At 38.1% G+C, this 21,828-nt stretch overlaps 1 protein-coding gene across 4 annotated transcripts in view; it reads right to left on the bottom strand.

Moving 5' to 3' along the window:
- Positions 1-440: 440 nt before the first annotated feature.
- The window catches only part of arhgef28a (Rho guanine nucleotide exchange factor (GEF) 28a), a 69,075-nt gene continuing 47,687 nt past the window's right edge, over positions 441-21,828 (bottom strand). For 2 of the 4 annotated variants that reach the window (XM_057353021.1, XM_057353029.1), the window contains 21 exons: positions 21,692-21,793; positions 21,038-21,161; positions 20,118-20,253; positions 19,932-19,987; positions 19,275-19,335; positions 18,510-18,642; positions 18,086-18,204; positions 17,816-17,956; positions 17,459-17,709; positions 17,212-17,337; positions 16,998-17,115; positions 16,649-16,897; positions 14,825-14,901; positions 14,527-14,705; positions 14,243-14,334; positions 13,827-14,009; positions 13,379-13,596; positions 12,093-12,140; positions 9,690-10,196; positions 5,080-5,389; positions 441-2,312 (listed from right to left, as the gene is read on the bottom strand). In XM_057353021.1, the coding sequence (XP_057209004.1) occupies positions 2,155-2,312; positions 5,080-5,389; positions 9,690-10,196; positions 12,093-12,140; positions 13,379-13,596; positions 13,827-14,009; positions 14,243-14,334; positions 14,527-14,705; positions 14,825-14,901; positions 16,649-16,897; positions 16,998-17,115; positions 17,212-17,337; positions 17,459-17,709; positions 17,816-17,956; positions 18,086-18,204; positions 18,510-18,642; positions 19,275-19,335; positions 19,932-19,987; positions 20,118-20,253; positions 21,038-21,161; positions 21,692-21,793 (3,388 nt within the window). In that variant the 3' untranslated portion in view covers positions 441-2,154. The remainder of the gene's footprint in view (positions 2,313-5,079; positions 5,390-9,689; positions 10,197-12,092; positions 12,141-13,378; positions 13,597-13,826; positions 14,010-14,242; positions 14,335-14,526; positions 14,706-14,824; positions 14,902-16,648; positions 16,898-16,997; positions 17,116-17,211; positions 17,338-17,458; positions 17,710-17,815; positions 17,957-18,085; positions 18,205-18,509; positions 18,643-19,274; positions 19,336-19,931; positions 19,988-20,117; positions 20,254-21,037; positions 21,162-21,691; positions 21,794-21,828) is intronic. The other 2 variants (XM_057353038.1, XM_057353046.1) reach the window with 1 other exon arrangement.

Raw genomic sequence — 21,828 nt, 5'->3', positions numbered from 1 at the left:
AGAGCTGCTGTTTGGAAATATGATCAGTCCCTTCACCATTATTTATCTTCTCTTAGATAAATACCCATAACTGCTGCAAAATATAACACAATTGTAGTCTTTCTAAACTCTTTATCAGTGGGGTTGCACTCTGAGAATTATTCTCATGAGAATCTTTGTTTGCTATTCTTTCTGCCTGCCTCCTTCAATTCTTTAACCCATTTGTTATCTTTGTATAACATGCAGAGAGCCTTAAAAATTGCTGGCTGTCATATGCGTCACTCGTCCTTTATATTCCTGCACAGTTTTATAAACAATATTACACAAACGTAACACAGTAATGAAGTTTCTCGGCGGTGTAACTATAGTTTTATATGCCTGAAAAATAAGACTAGAGTCAGAAGCACAAAAAGTATCTATATTTTCAAGTAAATATAGAAATGATTTACCCTATTCCCGAATACATATCCCTGTTTTTAATGATTCATCAGCACATATGATTATTTTAAAGGAAATAATGTCCCAATAACCTTTTGCCAGAATGTTAAAACGACACCTCTGTAAATTCAGGTGTTAACCCACTTTTTACTTTTTCAACCACCTGTCATACAGAGACCGCATTTCTAAAACATGTATAAACTTAAGTACCGCCTTACAGTACATGTTTTTTCTTATTGAATATCATTTGAAAATAAATAATACAGAAGTAAAATGGGTTTCAGATGGTCTTTCATTTGTCCCAAGCAATTCTCTTTCATTAACAGCAAACTGTGTTATCATCAGATATCATGGTGCTTATAAAATAAACATATCACCCTTTATGTTTGTCTCTGGGTTTTACAAATATCTAACCAATCTATTAAAAAGTGCTTGTCAACTTTGACAACATAGTATTTTAATCATGTAAAAAGTATAGTGTTTTTCCATTTCCTGAAGGTTTCTGAAGGACAGCGACGATATGAAGAAACAAGAAAAAGCTTTAAATGAACGTAAGAACATATTTACTACATTTAACCTTTGATACAACAGTCAAACTACATTCAATGTCTACATACAACAATTATACAAAACATGCTCTATGTACAAAAAAACTTGTTCTTTAAAGTATAAGCAATAAATAAAATCTATGCTTTGGAAGCAACAACACAAAATATAGCAAGTTTTCATGCACAGTAAAAAAGCTGTATATTTTCAGTACAATTATATCATTTAAAAAAGCAAAATAGACATATCATTCTTGTTAGTTTTATTCAAGTGCATGTTAAACCCCAGTACTTGTCTGTTATAATAGTTTTCTTATGACACTCGTGGCTTGAATTTAAATAGGGCCTTTGAAGTGTGAGTTAAATTTATGCTTTTGCAAGATATATCCATAACCAAAAATAATGACAGTCTTGATCCACATAAAACAATGAAACGGCACCTGTGTGTAATGTAACTGACACTTGCAAAATGCAAAAAAGCCTTAAGGCCAATATGGCAATATATTCAGAGATCAGTTTAGATGTGGTTAGAGACGGATTTAGAGAATGCTCGTGTGCTGAGGAGACCTTCCAGAATATGACTGCATATGAAAATATGTATATAGGTTACTACTGTATATCTCTGACAAACAGGCAATGAGTTCTACACCTGCATGATGAGCACTGAATTTCTATTTTAGAGGAATACGGCAGAACACATATGACGTATTCTTCATACGAACATGTGAAACCAGTTTCCAAATGTGTGAGATTGAATTGGAAAGAGGTGACAGTGTGAATCCATATGCTAGCAATGCATGCATAATAACCTACACTGAGTCAAACAGCTTGGGGTGAATGCTTTTAGTAGTTATTGTTTATCTGCTGTTTATCTGTATTTTATTGTCCAGTTACTGTTAACAGACAAGGAACAACAATTACATTGCACAGCCATCTGGGTGGGATTGGGTTTTTGTGTGTGACTAAAAGTGTGCTGAAAGTGCCTAACCTGATTCTGTCATTGTAGCCTCCAGGCTATAAAGCAAAGTACAGCCACTCAGACAGTGAATTCCCTATGTCTCGACAGTGAGTACCCTATGTCTCACACAGACATAAGTGCTATAAAGTCCAGAGAATGTCACAGAAGTTCTGGTTCAAATCTTAAAATGCAAATTCAAGTCCTTGTTTCGAAACCAATTCAAGCGTGTTCGTTTCAGAGATACACAATATTCTCCTCTCCATCAGCATCTCTGTTCTCTGTCTCCATGGTATCAAAGGGCTGGTTCACGAGGAGGACGTCATCTTGATAAAGCCCTGTCCCTGTGACTCCTGCACACCAAGATTCTGGGCCGTGACTGAGCTGACCCTCATCTGTAAAGATAATATTGAAGGCAGTTATACATTTATTATATTATACAGCCACAATTCAAAACATAGTTAATGTTTTTCTGCTAGATACTGGATGATTAAACTGGTGTTATGACGGATCAGTTAGGAAAGTTTTAACAATATCTTAAGTACAATTACACAGATGTGTTTTCTTCTACAGTGGTTTCCAACACCTGATTCTAACCTTTGAAATGAAACCGAATTTACATACGCTGTTTAATTTTAGAATTGGTCTTCCTAAAAAAACTGCAAACTAATTTTTGCTGTAGCTTTCGGTTAACAATAAACAATAAAACCACACAAGCATTCATTCAACAAAAGTAACACTGAAGTTAAAAATAGATCTGCTGTCGCACGTTTGTGTAGTAGAAGTGTGAGCTATCACGTGTTTTTGACTTTCATGTGATGCTGTGAATTCAATTCATCAAACAATTACCCACACAATGAATGATTATTTTCTTCTCAATGTAGGCCAAAACCATCCCCCAATTTCACTACTTTCATTCATGCTGTAGTGTTACTATATGTTTGAGCTAATGAGCTAACACAGTTAGCCTATACGGCCGGTAGCGATATCACCCTGTAGCCCAAGACTGGTTTCCCACTGGAGCTAAGCAGGGTTGAGCCTGTCCAGTACCTGGATGGGAGAACTCCTGGGAAAAACTAGGTTGCTGCTGGAAGAGGTGTTAATGAGGCCAGCAGGAGGTGCTCACCCTGTGGTCTGTGGGGGTCCTAATGCCCCAGTATAGTGATGGGCACACTATACTGTAAAAAAGCACCGTCCTTCGGATGATATGTAATCACCCTAATCATCCCCATATGAACTAATTGCCTTCGTAACTCTGCCTCCTCTCCACCAATAAACTGGTGTGTGGTGGGCGTTCTGGCGCAATATGGCTGCCGTCGCATCATCCAGGTGGTTGCTTGGTGGTTGAGGAGGTCCCCCCTTCCATGTTAAGCGCTTTGAGTACCCAGAAAAGCGCTATATAAATGAAATATATGTAATGAATTAACTATAGCTGTTTATCAATATTTTTTATTGTCTATCCGTTTATTTAGCAAAAAAATTTGGTAATGTAAAACACAGTTAATGTCCATGTTTATACCTTGTGCTTAATAAAATCCATTAATTTCACCCCTTTGTTTGTGATTAAACTGGGACAGTTACACCCTTAATCACTTGGTACCACCCCTTAACTTTACTAAATTAAATTAAAACACCATACAATCTTGTGTGACCCTAGAGGTTTCAGACAACGTGACATTATTTGATATGACACATCAACAGCTTTCAACCAAAAATATAAAGTATGGAATGCCTGGACACTTCACACACTCAACGGTCACAGATTTGCTGTACGTATAGCGGAAGAAAGGCAGTGTGAGTAAAGTTCACCTGCAGTGGTCATTGCGCTTCAGTCTGATGGTGACCGAGGGCATGTTGGGCAAAATAGGAACCAATTACATCAAAAGTACAATATAGTTGAAACTGATTTTTATTTATGTAGGTTGCATTTGCCCCGTCTGGGAAAGCGCATCCAGTTAGTAGTGTTGCATTTGAGACGACACTACCTTTCAAAATTCATACACTTGATGGTGCATTGCTTAAGTGCATAATATATAGCATGTCATTTGGGACACAACAAAAGCCTTTATCATCAGTGGCTATCATCAATTGTTTAGCAAACAACACATCTGCTAGCAACTTCTTGTTAAACATAACATTAAAAGTGCCAAATGTGCATTGAGGGTATCGGGTTTAATAATTCCCCACCGATGATAAAAGGGAAATGGGGCTATAACCTAAACATAAACAGTCCTGCACTAAGGCACAAAGGTCTGTTAGTAACAAGAAAGGATAATTGAGACGATCAATGCGCAGAGCGGATGCAACCCTTACCGCCTAAAGACTTCGCTGTAGTGCAACAAATCTCTGCATTCAATATGTATTCACCATTACATATTACAGAGATGAAGTATTTGAAAGGGAGCAACAATTCATAATGTTAAACGGACAACTTTGATGGCTCATGTGGAAGAATCTGATTAATAAGTTTCTGTCTCTCTCTTTTGTTAGATGACAGGTCACTCTTTAATGAGTTTGGTAAAGATTTTTGAGGTCGATGTTCCAATCAGTCTCCCGCAGCTGCCGGCCCTCGATGCACATGCCGCTGTCATCTCGACAGCAAATAGACAGAGGTGCAATTGATTATGGAGGCAGATCTGCGTCTGTGCCCGAGTGTGTCTGCGTCTGCGTTATTAAACACAGATTAACAACACAAAGAGAGAATATCGACCCTCGCTGACGAGATTTTGGTGATGATTTGCTAGAGAAGTGAAGTCGATACAATGACATCAAATCATGTTTTTTTGCAATCAGGTACAAGGTGCACTCGATAATTTTTCCCATATTAAAAAGGTTTCACTCTTGAAGCAAACAAATGGCACTTTTAGATAAATCCAGTCATATCAGTAGCCTAATAAACAAACGGAGATCACGCTGTATCTTGTAAACATCCCCTATAATCAGACTTGATGGGAAAACGTAATCTTGGGTGACTGCTAATAACATTTTTATAATGACATTAGCAAGTTAAAACTATGGCGTTTGTATGACGCATCATCCACAAAATCATTATTAGGTGATCAGCACCATATCCACAACTTTGTTAGGAAGCAAATAAAGTAAAAACAATCAAAAACTGCCACAGCTCCTCGAAGCACATTGTAACTGGGATAAAAATATTACCATTGCTTGGACTCTCTGTTCCTTGACTTCTCAGCGGGCCCGTGTACAATATGCCTCCAGTCCAGCTCTCTTCTGACACTCCAACAGAGCTGCCTCTGTGATTCGATCGGGCCAGCAGTGAATTGAGACTGTTCTGAGCACTGGGAGAGTCGGATAATCCTAAGGATCCTGAATGCGGATGGGTCGTCTGATGATGAGGGTGTGAATGATGAAGGTGGACGTGTCTGTTGTTTAAAGAGGGAGACATAAACGCTGCCTCGTTCACGAAAATGGATCCATGCTCGTCCTCGCCACACAGGTGACCAGCGTCCTGTAAGATGGAGAAGGGACCTGTATCACTCACATATCAAACCCTATGATATCTACAGTACACAATGCAACTTTTTAGACCATTTATTGAGCGGATTGACATTTGAATAACATGTCAGTCACGTTATTTCATTAAGTTTTCATCTCAAGCTTACCATTAGCTGCGGTATTATTTTTTTATCACCTCCATATGACATCATCTGGTGCTGTCACTCAATGGCTTTTCTATTCCATGTTCTTCATTTGTATTTTTTGACTAGAGTTTATAACTTCATTAAATGGTTTTGTGATCCAAAATATGAAACAGATTTTTAATAATGTTTACCTTTAGAGAACATAATAGAACAGAATAGAAAATAGGCATCGATCATCAACTCCACCCTTCTCTCTTCCTAAGAATCTGCGAGTTCGATCAGTTTGTTTCATATGTACTGTAGTAAAGGCCAGACTGATTCATAGTGACCCCTTTCAAACAAGGTCAAAACTAGTGTTCGCACACAATACACAAAACAGATTATGTTTGTATTGCGTGGGCTTCTTCAGACATACAAGTCCAAGGTTAAAGCTTAGAGGGTGAATACAGACGGATATTTTAGACATCATTCGTAAGTCATACTTAGAGGAATACACAGAATAATAATAAGGGAAAGGGCGATTGAAATAAATGGTCGGCTGTATCGTAACACATCTTACAGCTGGAGTGTTGATGTGCTAATCTGTACAGCAAGCATATAAGCAGTTTGCTAAATGAACAGAGAATTTAACCAGATCATTCTGCTGTATCGGGTAAGCAGCTATTACACGATGGCTTGTAATTAACTACAAACTACTGCGGCTAACAACACCCTGATATTGAATGAGATGTGTTATTAAATATATGACTGTTCTAGAATTCAGACAGACATTTTTCACGGCAGTAAAACTAGAAAATAATGGTAACACTTTACATTAAAGGTGTCATGAACTGGCCTTTTTTATTGTTGTATACTGTTGTATGAGGTCTACTTATGACGTTCGCGTGGTTTTTACATTCAAAAACATCAAAATCAATAGGTAATAGGCTATTTTCTGCCCGGGTTTTGAGGCCGGCTCAACAAACGCTCGGTTTTAATGGGCGTGCCGCATTGAAGACTTTAACGGCATGTTTATTGCTTGCTCACTCTATCTGGTTCCGAGCAACTTGTGTTACTTAAGTACTGTCATGCGCGAACCAGTGGGCAGGGCTAGAGAAGTAGTCGTTGATATTCTTCTGTGGAGGCAGTGTTCAACCTATCATAGATGGGTGCATTCCAGGACCTGGCGTTCGCTGGGCCTGGTGTCAATAACAGTTGTAATTTCAGTAACAAGGGCGTTTTCAGTTCTGACACTTACATGATGTTCGCTTGAATACGATTCCCTCTTATATAACAAAAGCTCGGGTTAAAATTGAGGTCTTAATTCATGGCATCTTTAATGATAAACAGCCTGTGCGCTGTAATGTGCTCTATAAATATTTTTAACACAATACCCTGTTGCTACTTTTTCCATTTTTCTCTGCTGTTTTATAAAAGTTGAGACACAGTCATACTACTGAAAAATGTTAAAGTGGCAAATGTTTGAAAGCAAATGAAACATCACTTCCCTGTCCTGCAGGACGGAGCACACAGAGTTGTGTTTAATTATTTTGCTTTTGCCTTTTCAATTATCATTAATCATTATCTTGTTTATTAGTACGCAGTCAAGTGGCAGAGGCTAAGACCGTCTCAAGACTGATGAGCCATGACTTGCTCTCATTATCCCAGGTAATGAATCAGAGGCATGGCTTTGTTTTTGTGTGTGGAAGAAACAGGCATTTGACCGCAGCTGAATCCTCTCTGTGTACAAGAAGCCAAAGAAAGAAATGTTTTCTTCCTCAGTGGCTTGCCACACCTAATTTGACTGAGCTTGGAAGGCAACATTAGCTTTGAACCTGAAAAAACTCTGTTGTGTTTGGGGTTCTGCCGTACTAGTATTTATTTGTAAGGGCGTGTTAAGAGAACTGGCCATGGGACAATTATCCTACAAACACGTTAACTGAATGACAGAGAAAGAGAGCACATACACAGAAAGAAGAACATGTGGGAAGAGAGAGAACATAGAAAGAAGAAACAAGAATACATCTGAGAAAGTTTTTGAAGAATATTCAACAAGTTCTGGTCCATTGATTTGAATAAAAAAGAGGAGTGCTTTTATTTAATATTAAAATGGTTCTTTATTTTGAATCTCTCCACATTTTTATTTTATTTTTGCTAGGTTTCAGATAAGATGTCAATCTGCATGTTACTTTGTGACACTATAGAGTGTTTCATCAGAGGGAAGAGAGTGGCCAGAAGTGAACTTTTGGTCTGTGTTTGGTTATGATCATAGTTGCCAAGTCCACTTATAATACGCGACCTTGGGCATCTTTTTCTGTCAAGTCGCATTAAAAAATCACTTGTCGCGGGTTTTGGGGCTTATTTAAAAAAATATGGTAGCTTGCTTCTGAACCTGACAAGCAACTTCGTTTCTTTTACATCTATGGTCGCTGTTTTGTTCAATCTATTAACTGTCTGGTCACAGCTAGGCTTTTAGGACTACATGAGGCAGCGCACAAGATCACAGCACCGCGAGAGCTATTTGAAAGCATACAGAGGCCATCTACTGTCGAGTCACTCTCGCGGTACTATGATGTCACGGCGTAGCGCCGTAGGAGGTCACACAACATATCTAAGCATGTAAAACATAGTTACAGTGGTCTCTTCACGTAATCATCGGCACTCTTTGGATAATCGGAGGTAAGTATCATAGTAAAAAGATAAAATACTCACTTAAAGATAAAAAGCATTTTATAACCGGGCTACATCATTAAAAATGTTAAAAGTGTAGATCTACGCATTTGGCTACACAGCCTTATTCAAGCCTAAGCACGTTAATAGCGTAATTTGTCCTCAAACACACCGCCTCCTTTCCTCTACCAACTAAACTAAATGTATTACATCTGTCACGATTAGAATGAAATTTGAAAATGAACGAAAAGTGTTCAGATCTGAACAAAGATGGGGAGGGAGGGATGACCCTATTTATTAGGCTATAAGGTAAACATCAAAACATTTTATTGTATTAAATAAATTGCAGAATATAATTTTAAAAAGTATACATCAAATGCATATAGTTCAGTTTTACTTTATTATAAATGTGTGGCTGTTACAGCTACATTAAGTCGTCATTATATCTTCTCCTTTTCCATCTCTCCAGGCCTATACTGCTCACATGTGATCAGAGATTATACTGGATTTCCCCTTGCTTTGTTTTTGTAAAATAACTTATGTTTGTGTTTTTCAAACAGGGTAGTGTCAGTTTAAAATGACCCAGGCTCGTTCATTAATAATAAATAATTGATAATAAATTACATTGATGATCATGAATAATGTAATAATGTTGCGCTTGTTTTGGGCTTGTTTTTGGAGCTGCAGTTGCTTATTTGTCTTGCAAGAGTTGGCAACAATGGTTATGATATATAACAATTAATTTGATGTTTTATAAATATTAATTTATATTCATATTTAATTGTTTTAAATGAAATTAAAACTACTCAACAGTTTTTGATTCTTTCCAACGGAAGTTTGGGCCACATAACGTTTGTTTGTTGTTGCCGCTGAAACCATCTACGTTCTGCTTTTGCTTCTTTTAGGCCTCTTTTCATTGTTGCACCCTAAACTAACATATATTGTACACTCTTTTGGTCAAGTTAAGTTAGAAACCAGAGAAAGAAAGAAGGAAAAAATGACACCAGAAAAGAAAATTAACGTGATAAGAGGAAAAAAGAATAATATATCTTTGCCCTGAATTCATAACTGACAGTTTTGTTCCATCTTGAAAGCCAGAGGAAAGAGGATTCGGGAAATCTTTCCTATGACATCACTACCTGGGTGTTTTGGCAACAGAGTAAAGAAGGGATGAGGAAAGAGCAGAGGAGCGAGGAGATAGATCAGCGTTTAGAAGAAAGCTGTGTCCCCAGCCTCATACTGTGCTTTATGACCTGCCTGCGGCTAAAGCTTTGAGGAAAATTTTAAACATACACAAACAGATATAGAGAAAATACACATACAACCCCTGCACAAACTCAGAATATACACACTCATAGTGTGGATGTACCCGTGGCGGTCTGCTGGAGGTGATGTGGGATTTATTTAAATCTTTTATTTAAGTTTGCAAAGGGTTATGTGACCCCAGTTTTAACCCCCGTCATCCTCGCCAGGAAATAACCTCGCAGGCATACTCCCACCCACACACAATAGACAAACCTGTGTCTGCTGTCCATCGAGCGGTATGACCAGATTATGCTGTGATTCGTGCTTTAAACTCTCGAGCAGCCTGCGTTGAGTGTCCAGTTTTTCTTTCTCCTTCTCCACGCTCCTCTGTCCTTCTCTCAGCCTCTCCAGGCTCTGCTGGTACTCCTGCAGCTGCTCCTGGAGTTCCTGTCGCTCGCTCTGTATCCTCCGCTCCTCTAGGTGGCACAAAAGTTCCCTTCCTTCCAACGCCAACTCCGTCTCTCTCTGTTGAACCTGTCGCGCCTGGCACTCCCGCTCCCACTGCTGGCGTTCCCGCACCATGGCGCTCCGGACACGGGCCACGTCTGCCAGCTCCTCCCGCCGACGCTCTGCCTCCCTCTGCCGCTCCTGCTCCTGCAGGGCCTGGTTGCTGCGAGTGATGGGAAACGGCCGGGAATGTGGATGAGGGGACGGGCTTGATAACAGAAGGAGGAGGAGCCTTTGGACTTCATAGCTACTGTCTTGGATAGTGACTGCAGCCTGTTAACAGTAAAGGAGATCAAAGGTGAGTTTTTTATCACTATAAACAACGGCTCAGTTAATACTGTGGAATGTGGTTAACTTTCTGGCTAAAATTTAGTAGGGGTGTAACAATTCACTCATCTCGTGATTCAATACATTAGACAAAGCTCACAGATTGATACAATACACTACGCTCGCAATTCGATACAATACATTCGACTCATGGTTCGATGCGATTACACTCGGCTTGCGACCTGATACACTCGACTGGTGGTTTAATACGATACACTCGACTCTTGATTCGATACGATACATTCGGCTCATTAGTTCAATACGATACACTCGGCTCATGATTCGATACGATACACTTGACTTTCGATTCGATACACTAGACAAAGCTAACCAATTGATACGATACACTCGGCTCATGATTCAATACGATACACTCGACTCACAGTTCGATACGATACACTCGGCTCGCGATTCGATACACGCAGCTCACGGTTCGATACAATATACAGTACGTGGCTCTCAATTCAATACAATATACTCGCCTCCAGTTTCGATACTATACGTTCATTTGATATGACAATATCGTATTGTAACACAATGTCCTTTATCCTATTGCATATGTCACAAAATTATAAACAAAATAGAAAAAATGAAACCAATAATCTAATAACATTTACTTCTAAAACATGTTTATGTAAATTAATAAAAATTCTATAGGTCTAACAATGAAAAATCGAACTGAATTTTAACGTAAAATTAAAGATACATAAGTTAAACCCCAAGAGACAATTTCTCCAACCAGTAATAGCACAAAATAAAAAAAGAATAAAACATTATACAGTTAACAGTATATTAACATATAATTAAGAGACCATTTCAGAGCCGTTTTTCTGATTTTAAAATTGACTATTTAAAGGATTGTGTTTAGCTAAAATGATCGTTTTTGTTTCATTCTGTGAACTACAATATTTCTACCAAATTTCGAATAAAAATATATTTTTTTGCATTTATTTGCAGAAAATGAACACTGGAGAAACAGGTAAAAAAAGTTCATATTAACTGATATTCATATTAAACAATACAACAGTAATATTTCTACATGTATTTAGGAAAAGTAAATGTATGTGATGACCTGGATTTTTATCACTGTTTTCGTGTGTCTTGTCATACTGTCAGTCTTTCACATTTGCTGTTGGATGACTATCATTCCTGAGGTTTGATTTTGTTGAAATTCAACAAACACAGGACTGGAATGACCACAGTACATCTAGAAATGCTGATTTGAAATGAAAATTTGCAATGGTCTCTTAATTTTTCCCGCGGCTGTATGTATACAGATCACAACTCAACCAATAAGATTAAACATATCAACAATATATCATAAAAAATGATAAATATGACACATTTTTACTTTTATTGATTTTATTTTTGACGCTTTACATGTATAAATACCCCAATCTACACTTCTCATTCTGTATGTTTAAATCTAAAGTCTCATAATAAATGATGTCCGCCTCTCAAAAAAACAATTAGCACCTGAAAAAAAATCCCTCTGTCAATACTCTCTGTAATAGCTTGCAAATACCACTGCTATTTTTTAAACAGCGTTTCAAAAAAAAAGAGGCAAAGAGCCTTTTGCAGGTGTGACATTTATGTCTACATTCTAACGCCGGCATTACAATACCTCCTATTATACAGCAAACCCACAGCGCATTATATAAGACAGAAGACCGCATACTTGATAGACACGTTTAGGCAATGTGACACTTAAGGCTTGGACAGAGCTATTAGGAGTGAGTCATGTTGCGTGCCCGCACTGTGTCTGACGTAAGCAGACAGAGGTCTGTCCACTGTAATTATTCTTTCAGATAGTGTTCGAGTGTGTGACAGGAGTGAGCTCACCTGTAGACTGTACAGCAGCTGAGTCAAACTCTGGACGCTCTGACTCACCTGTATTGAGCAGACGAACACATTATAAACAACACCACGACAAAACAATTCTGAGCAAAACGAAAGCATCAAAATTCGATATGATGTTGACTCTAATACAGTATGTTCTCCATTATCAAACTGTTCAATATATGCCATCTACATTCTTGGCTGCCATCTGCTTCCTCTTGCACTTTATAAGTGCATACGTTGTGTTTACAGCACATTAAGGCGTGCATATTGATTATCTCCAAAAATATGATGCAACCACCGTAAAACTCCTATACGCTAGTTAGGATGTGCTATATCCCCTGCGTTCACTGTATACTGTATATATGTTGGTCAGTTTCCTGGGTCCGTCAAACATTGGCCTGGACTGAAAACAGTTTTTAATACAGAATCGATATAATTAGTGCAGTTTGGGATGTTAGTGGTCTTGAGGAAGTGTTGAAGCGTCAATGGGAAGAGACACAAAATCAGCACAAACAAGTATGCCCTATAAAGATAAGATTTATATCAAGTCTTGGTTATTATTAGGATTACAGCGCCATCTGGTGGACACATGACTACAGAGTAATCGGCTATGAGCAACAGGTTACATTTGGCAAAATTAGCACGATGAGGCAAAATTAAACACAAACCCTATAATAACTATAAGTGTATATATTATAAAGCGAAATCTGAAATGTTTTAAATTCAGTTGGAAGGTAGTTTTAAATAAAATAAGAAAACAAGGGATCGCTACTTTTAAATATTGATCATCTCTTTTCATGAGCTTGTGCCCATGTCATCAGCACATAAACCCTTTATTAGCATGACGTACTGTACAGCGCGCCATGAGACGCCAGCGACAGCGGAAAAGTCATCCAAGAAAATGAAGGCCTAATACTTTGCTTTTATTTTTAATGAAACGGGACCCCCGAGACAGTGAAATGGACTCCTCTTATTTCAAGCTCATTAATACTTACTAACATAAAGGATGAGATGCGATAGTGGAAAAAGATTGTGAATTATTCATGTGGCGATAGGAGACTGTATTACTCACGCTGAACATGGGCTTTTGGTATTAAGGCTGCAATTAGAAAATAACACTGATACCGAAACCAATCAATATTTCTTACCCATAAAACTATATGTTTATTCATAATCTTGCTTTTAAATTACCGCAATGATTGTCATGTTAAAGCGTAAGTATTGCGTAAATAATTGATGTTTCAGTGTTTTTCATCTTGTAAAATCAGGATTCAGGACTTAATTACCTGTAATTGAGCGGTTGTACTGAGATTAAGGCCTTGTGCTTCCACACCTTCCTCTCCTCTGAGCTCCTCTTCCTCACACTGTGAGGTGTCAGTCAGAGGGCTCTGGACCTCAAGAGATGAGGAGGAGGTGCAGGGTTCATGTTGGACCTGGTCCTCTGTATCAGACAGACTAGGAAGAGAAGCGCAGTGGGAGGAGAGAGCTGCTTTCAAGTTCTCCGCTAATACAGTATGTACAGAAAGAGAGAGAGAGAGAGAGAGAGAAATAGAAAGATATCAATAACTGCAAAGATTACTACACATGCAGCTGTGTGCAACATCATTTAAAAACCATTATACAACATCAATTATTCAAACATCTATTCATGATTAATCTACATTTTTAATAAGAAATGCAAACACAGAAATGTAATCTTTTTTTTAGCTCACAGCCTGCACAGCTGATTCTCACCCTCTTTAAGAGCAGCGTTGAGCAGCACTGCAGCCTGAGGAATATCTTCAGTACTGGGTCGTACCAGCAGCCTGGGGTCTGGTCCTGCTTCACGGTGGCCAACCATGACCGACAGCTCGGCGTAGATGTGCAGTTTCTCCTCCAGATTGGCGCAGATCAACTGATCGTGGCCACACAGAGACTCTGAAAAAGAAGGTTATGTTTAAAGAGAAGAGTCTTTTGCTCGCGTAAATTGAAAACCTTGTTGAAGGACAGAGTGGAAATATACAGTAGAAGAGATTCTGACTTTATTGTCATCAGCAACATCTGCTGGTCTTCATATTGGATGTGCATATTTTTTTTATCAGATTTGATATATGTGATGTATATGTTTAAAAAATAAAATAAAAATACAATTAGACTACAGGCTACTTCACCTTGCAGCCTGTGGATTTTTTGGACTTTTGCTTCAGCAACTCTTCTTTCCTCTTCGGACTCGCTTGTGGTTTCTTCCTCCTCTTCAGGGCAACTTCGAAAGAGAAACACAAGGCAAATTACTTCAACCACGCACTAAATGTGAAATCAATTAAGAATAATCAAAATGGCTATTATATAAGTATCACTACATGTGGTTTAAACAGGCATTTGTTTAGAAACCAGCAAGGACCTACAGTACTTTTATAAATCCTACTACAAATACACGCAGGCACACGGTACATACTTCTCCACAGCTTCCCTGATGAGTCTCATCCAGGTGTTGCGTTCATCTTTAGAGGCACCGTGCACCTCGTACATCTCAGGCCCAGCCGAAGAGGCACTGATCAGAAACATGCCTCTCTCTTCGTTGGCCACCTCTCGCACGATCAGCTTCTGCAGGGAGATCACTGGAGGCTTCTGGTCCTGAGACACAATCGTAGGAAGGTCAGTTTCAGGATATAACACTTAAACACACTTACATAAAATTTGCGAAGTTGAAATAGTATGGTCATTATTATAGTATAGTAATTATTGAAACCAACCACAGCAGCAAAGATGTACTTCTGATCTTTTTCCTGAAGGAACACCAATGAATCTGACAGCAAAAGTGCCAGCACATCTGTGGACAAGTGGAAGCAATGAATTAAGGCATTAAATCCGTAAATGAAGTATCTCAATGAGAGCCTATAGTGTCTTTAGATCTTCTCTCTGCTTGTCCAGATTAAAGTGATACACAGTATTGTGCGGTATTAACATTGCGCAATGCAGATTTTCCTGCACCACATCACCAAAAAGAGCAAATTGTTTATTTTATTTTTTTGTGAAACTGGGACCTTCAGTCATCAGACTACAAATGCAACTTTTGCTTGAAAGCGTTTCTGTAATTCTGTCATTTTTGCGTTAATAAATTACTGGCCTTTCATGTGATAACCTATATAAATGTTATAATACAACATTTAAAGACACATTGACATATTTAAATTGTCTGTAATCAACTATTTTGCAGTTTTAAATAAAAAACATAAAAACTATGATTAACTGAATTAAACTATGAATTAATCTGTATAAATGTACAGTATTGTTTATTCAAAGGGATAGTTCAATTCTGTCATCATTTACTCGCCCTTGGGTTGTTCCAAACCTGTATAAAAAATAAAATAACTTTGTATTAGCGCCTATTGTATTATTGCTCCTGTATGACATATCGCTTATTGCTCCCTGAACTCTCTGTAAGTCGCTTTGGATAAAAGCGTCTGCTAAATGACTAAATGTAATTACTTTGTACTGCTGAAAACAAAGCAAGATATTTGGAAGAATGCTAGCAATTTTCACTTCTTGGCATATCATTGACAACCATAGTAGGAAAAATTACAATGGTAGTCAAAGGCGACCCAGAACTGTCTGCTTTCCTAAATTCTTATTTGCTAAATATCTTCTTTTGTGTTCAACAGAACATAAAAATAAAATCATTTTTCTCTACTATGATAGTGAATGATGTTTAAGAACCGAATATTGCTAACATTCTTCCAAATATCTTTCTTTGTGTTCAATAGAACAAATACATTTATACAGGTCTGGAACAACTTTAGGGTGAGTAAATGATGACAGAAATTTCCTTTTATCCCTTTAACCCTTTCATGCTTTAAAGTCACTACAGTGGAGAGCTATTCAAAAAGCCATTTCTTATTCTTATTCATGGCACAGCTGCGCATCAACCACTACACTGTCACTCAAGTGGACATTTAAAAATCTTGTTTTCTAACAAATGTACCCCTGGATCACAAAACCAGTCTTAAGTAGCACGGGAACATTTTTAGTAAAAGCCAAAAAACATTGTATGGGTCAAAATGATCGATTTTTCTTTTATGCCAAAAATCATTAGGATATTAAGTATCCTAATGTTGCATGAGGATATTTTGTAAATTTCAAACCGTAAATATATAAAAACTTTATTTTTGGGAATGGATGGCCTGCTACAGCGCCTCTGATTAACAACTTCAAAGGCAATTTTCTCAATTATTTTATTTTTTGCACCCTCAGATTCCAGAGTTTTAAACGGTTGTATCTCCGCCAGATAGTGTCCTATCCTAACAACTCATACATCAATAGAAAGCTTAATTATTCAGATTTCAGATGATGTAAAAATCTCAATTTCGAAAAATTGACCCATAAGACTGGTTTTGTTGTCAAGGGTCACAAATAAGAAAAACATTATGGCTGACGTATTACATGCATAAAAAGGTTCAATTATGTAGTTCCAGTAGACAACCTATGGTGGATTTGAACAGTTTGTAAGTAGAGCAAAAACTGTCATGCTGTGTGAGCATGTTCACGCCGCGTTTAACTGAATCCTTCAGCGTGCTGACCTTTTAACCTTCCTGTGGCCGTCTTCCAGAGCAGAGGGCCCTGGTGCAGCAGAGCCCTGCCGCTGGTGATGTCCTGCTTGCGGAAGGTGTGGCCGCTCTTCAGCTTGGCCGAGCATTTATTCTCCATACGACCCAACACTTCGCTCAGTCTCTGGTGTTGCTCATACTGACTCACACTCTGATCCACAGCTGAGATCAGCTCTCGGATCAGGACTAGCACACGAGACAGGTCAGCATGTTCTTCTTCCTCTGACCGAGAGAAAGAGAGAGAGATTCATGCGTACAGTATTTATGCATCTTGATATAGGTTTGTGTATTTGGGTTAGTGTGGGTAGTGAAAGGAACATACCCTCTGTGTACTGCAGTATTCTCTCCAGGAGGACAGGGTACTTTGTGATTCGCTGCGTCACTAACAAAATGCATTCGGGGATCTCTCGTCTCCTTACTAATGAGTTGCTACTCTGTTGCTACAGACGCAAAAAGATCACATCGATTAACCTCTGAAATCCAGTGCTGAGGATACATCAATACTGAACTGAGTCATTGAGTGATCAGACTCTTACTTTGATGAACAGCTGGAATCTCTTGTTCTGTTGCTGAAGCTCTTTAAAGAAACTGACCGCTTCTGTGTGGTGACTGCAAAATTCGCCATACACCTGTTTCATCTTTTCTGCATTCTCCTGGGAGAACTGGCATGGTTACAAAATACAAAGCACATATTCAGTTTTAATTTGATGCCAATAAAGTTGATCATTTTTATTTGGGCTTTGATCACAAATACTTCAGACTGCAATATCTCATAGACAGTACCTGTTGCAGAAAAATGTCCCCCACACGGTGAATGAGGTAGTTCTTGTTGCTGTTGGGCTGGACACAGCTCTGCCGCCGTTCCCTCATCGCTGACAGGAAGTCACGGTGCAGCAGGAGTAACTCATCCAAACACGGGAAAATCCGATTAATAGTGTCCGCATCCAGTCCGACTTCTTCCCGCATTCCCTGCCTGAAGACCTCCGCCATTATCATGAGGGTCTGAACGTGATGGAGTTCAGTCTGCATGAACTCTGAAAAACAACAAGAACACTTTCAAATACTGAAGAATGAACTGGCAGCTTGCAGAAATGTTTTTGTGCAACATTTTTATTCATAGCAAAGCCGTTTTCCTCTGACCGTAAATGACATCCTGTCTCTTGATGATGCGTTTTTCTTGCATCCTACAGAACTGAGGCTCCACCGAAAGGCTCCATGACTCCGCCTCCAAATCCACAGCGTTCATCATTAGCTCTGTCTGCAGCGGAGAGTCAACCGAGTCTGTATGGAGAGGTGGGAAACACATCAGGGTTACTTCAGAGTTCCTTGTTATAAAATAATAAAGTACTGTAGGGTAGGACTATCAAATGTTTAGCTCTATTTGCCTACAAAGGACAGAGCAGATTTTACCTTCAATGAGAGATGAATCTGTAGATGTTGAAGACTCCAACGTTTGAAGGAGATCCTCCGGTTGGATGTGGTTTCGCCAGGGGGAGGAGTCACTATCCGCATCTGGGCTCTCACTAAGCCTTGTGATAAAATGTCAAAAAAAAGTTTGTTAAAACACCAAGATCTCACTTATTTTAAGAAAAACTCAGGAAGCTCTCTCGGGTCTATTTGTTTACTTATCCTTTTTAATACTTGTTTAGTCTACATACAATTCTATATTTTTACTATCAAACTTTTACTTATAGTAAAACTATAGTATGTTTATAGTATATTGAGACCATTTTGAGTAAATGTCATTTACGATGACAGCATGTGGGTCTATTAATGGTCAAGAAGAATTTATATAGCAAGTTGTTGGTATAAATACTCAAAAAGAGTGTTTTACCTTTCAGTGACTGCAGGCACACTTCTGGACAGGGGACAGGGAAGAGGGGTGGAGTCTCGCGATGTCATCACAGGAAGAGAGGCAGAGGGGGACACCTGAGAGGACGAGGAGGAACTTTCACGCACTGTGAAATCTACATGTGACAGAGAAGGAAAATAAAGATGAGATCAAATATAAAGTGCTGAGCAATCTACACAGGAGGCAACATTAATGACACTGTATGATTCAAGATTCCTATAGCTTTATTCATAGGCTAAAATAATATTTAAGTTGCCAAAGCATTGGAACACTGAATATATAAATTTACACACAACGGACTCTTTTTTAATACTAATTGTGGATTGTTTTGTATTTAATATTGATACTACTATAATCATTTGAGCCTCTTATCACTTATGACATCATTACTGCCACCGGTGTAATGACATCATAACGATTGACAGTCACAATAAGCAATAATGTTAGAATATGTGCTGACATAATGCTTGACCACGATGATGTCATAATCGGATGAAATAATAGTGATTGTTAGTGATTATGTCATAGTGTGATTAAGTATTGACAGTGTGTATGTAATAATGAGTAATGATGTCATAATGTGATTCCAGCATAACAGGATGATTTCGTAATAACCGCCAGTGACGTCATAATGATTGACAGCAATGTCATAATGAGTGATAATGTTGGGCTCACAGCCTGGTTTAGCTTATTGAGGTTCTTCCCAGTATTTATGTACAAATGTTTAATAAATCAGGTACGACTCACTTTGAGGAAGAGAGGCTGTCCTGCTCTTCACTGCCATTACTGAATATTTGTCATGTGGTTTCTGTAAAAGGAATTATTATTATTGATATACAGTGATGAACAACAATGTATACAGTAATAATGTGAATCATACACTTAAAGAGATAGTTCACCCAAAACTGCAAATTCTGTCATCATTTACTCACCTCTGAGTTGTTCCAAATCTGTATAAATGTCTTTGTTCTAATGAGCACAGAGAAAGATTTGGACGAATGCTTGTAACCAAACAGTTCTTGGACCCCATGGAAAAATTACTTTATGATGTTTTTGTTCTGTAGAACACAAAAGAAGATATTTTGAAGAATGTAGGACAGCAAACAGTCCTGGAGCACTTTGATTACCATTGTCATTTTTCCTACTATGGTAGTCGATGGGGTCATAGAACTGTTTGGTTACAAGCATTCATCCAAATATCTTTCTCTGTGTTGAACCAAACAAAGAAATGTATACAGGTTTGGAACCACTAGAGAGTGAGTAATTCATGACAGAATTTTCATTTTTGGGTGAACTATCCATTAAATAATGACTAGGTCTGACTAAACAGGTATACGTGTCTATGAGTTTAATTATTAAAGTTAGGTGATGTGTAAGGCTTGTGCAAACAAAAGCACAGTCCACCTTCTGGCATGGCGTAGTCGAGTCTTTACAGCCCTTATGGACACTCACTGCACAGTCTAGAGGAAAGAGAAAAAGTTATCAAAACAAATCCAAAAAAACAATATGGAAACGACACAAACGCCACAATAAAATAATTAACTAACTAATTAATTAACTAACAAACATTCTTAACTCAAACTGACTCACATGTGCAGTGGAGGACGTCTTTACCAGAAGCTGGCTTTCCGCAGATCTCACAAAGTGTCGACCCCAGGACAGATCCTGCTGAGAACTGGTGTCCATTTACCAGCTTGTCTTTGGTTTCTCTCTCCTTCCCTTTCCCCTTAAAAAACCAAGGGAAAGCCATGAGATCACTGACAGTCCACGTCACAAGGGTTTCAACTACCATGACTGCTCAAGAAACTCAACATTATTATAATTTCTTAGTTTTATGCTCGTTTAGTTATTCTAATTCTGACACACTTAACAAAAGCCACTGGAGAGTTTGCTGCTGGTAAAACAGTTACAGCCAAAAGCGGGTTTAATGATTAAAAGGGGAGTCCCCTGGTTGTTTTAGGGAGGAATAAATGGATTTTAACCCTCTCTTTATTCTTCCTGTTTGGATATTTATTAATAGAGATGTGTGTGATCGATAAACAGGTTAAAACTTCAAATTTAAAAATGGTTTTCAACTGCGATTTCTATAACATCAGTATTACACTACCTTTCTAAAGTTAAGTGTCACTTACTAATTCATTATTAATATTTTTTCCACATGTTTGAATAATAGTAAACTCATCAAAACTTTGGAATAAAACATGTAACTTTGGGAATTAAAAATTAAAATAATTACAATTTTAGTTTTCTAATTAAATAAATTAATATGTAAATTAAAATAATTACAATTTTAGTTTTCTAATTAAATAAATTAATATGTAAATAAAAATAATTACAATTTTAGTTTTCTAATTAAATAAATTAATATGTTGGCATAAATATATATTTCACCTACAGTATGAAAATCATTTCAAACTTTAAAAAACAAAGATTTTTAAAAACTTTTCAGTCAAGTACCCTTTCATTTTTTAAATGTAGTGTACTCTGTGTTAAACTCAATGTGTGTTTACCTTGTTCTTGTTGCGAGTGCTGTACATCCGGCTCTTGATGAAGCTGAACGTGCGGCTGACTTTGTATTTTTCCGATTCGGTTTTGGAAGGGATGATATATTTGTCCCATTCCTCTTCCTCGATCCTGCAACACACAAGCCCACTCCGTTGATCACATGATACAGGTTATAATCACAAACACATGCCAGTACAGTTAGTGCTTTGTGAGATGTTTAAGGTTCCATTAAGGTAATTTGTTACAGGGTAAGTCTTGCGTTCTTTTCCTGGCTGGAGGAAAATTAATAATTAGTCAGCACCTAGTTCCCTAACTAGGGCACATCAGCTGAACAGTGGGAACATTCTTTGCATTTTATACATACCTGATTGCAAACATTTGCACGGTGGGGGGTAAGTTGTGAGACGAGCACAGTTAGGTCACATACACAGAATCTTTAGGTGGGTTATGACATATTTTAGTGTTGACACAGTGAAGCGACAGCAACATTTGGAGACATTTTGTCACAAAAGTTAAAAAGCAGATTTCATGCCAGCGTGTGCATTCTGGATATTACAGTTAGAGGCCATCAGATGCAATACATTTATGTTAGGTTATTAAAAGGGTCATGCCAAGTGTGCGGTTGATGTTTTAAGGTAGGGGACGCTGTATTGACATACTCTTTGAGGAATTCGGAGAGCGTGAGGTGTTGGAGGGAGTCAGCCAGTTCTGTGCTGGTCTCATCATCAGCCGACTGAGCACGTCTACGAAACCTTAACTCCCTATAGAAGTACAATACAACACTCTGAGTGTTACT

The sequence above is a fragment of the Triplophysa rosa genome, linkage group LG2, assembly GCF_024868665.1.
Source record: "Triplophysa rosa linkage group LG2, Trosa_1v2, whole genome shotgun sequence".
NCBI classification, from domain to species: domain Eukaryota; kingdom Metazoa; phylum Chordata; class Actinopteri; order Cypriniformes; family Nemacheilidae; genus Triplophysa; species Triplophysa rosa.
This window is presented reverse-complemented; position numbering and strand designations above follow the sequence as displayed.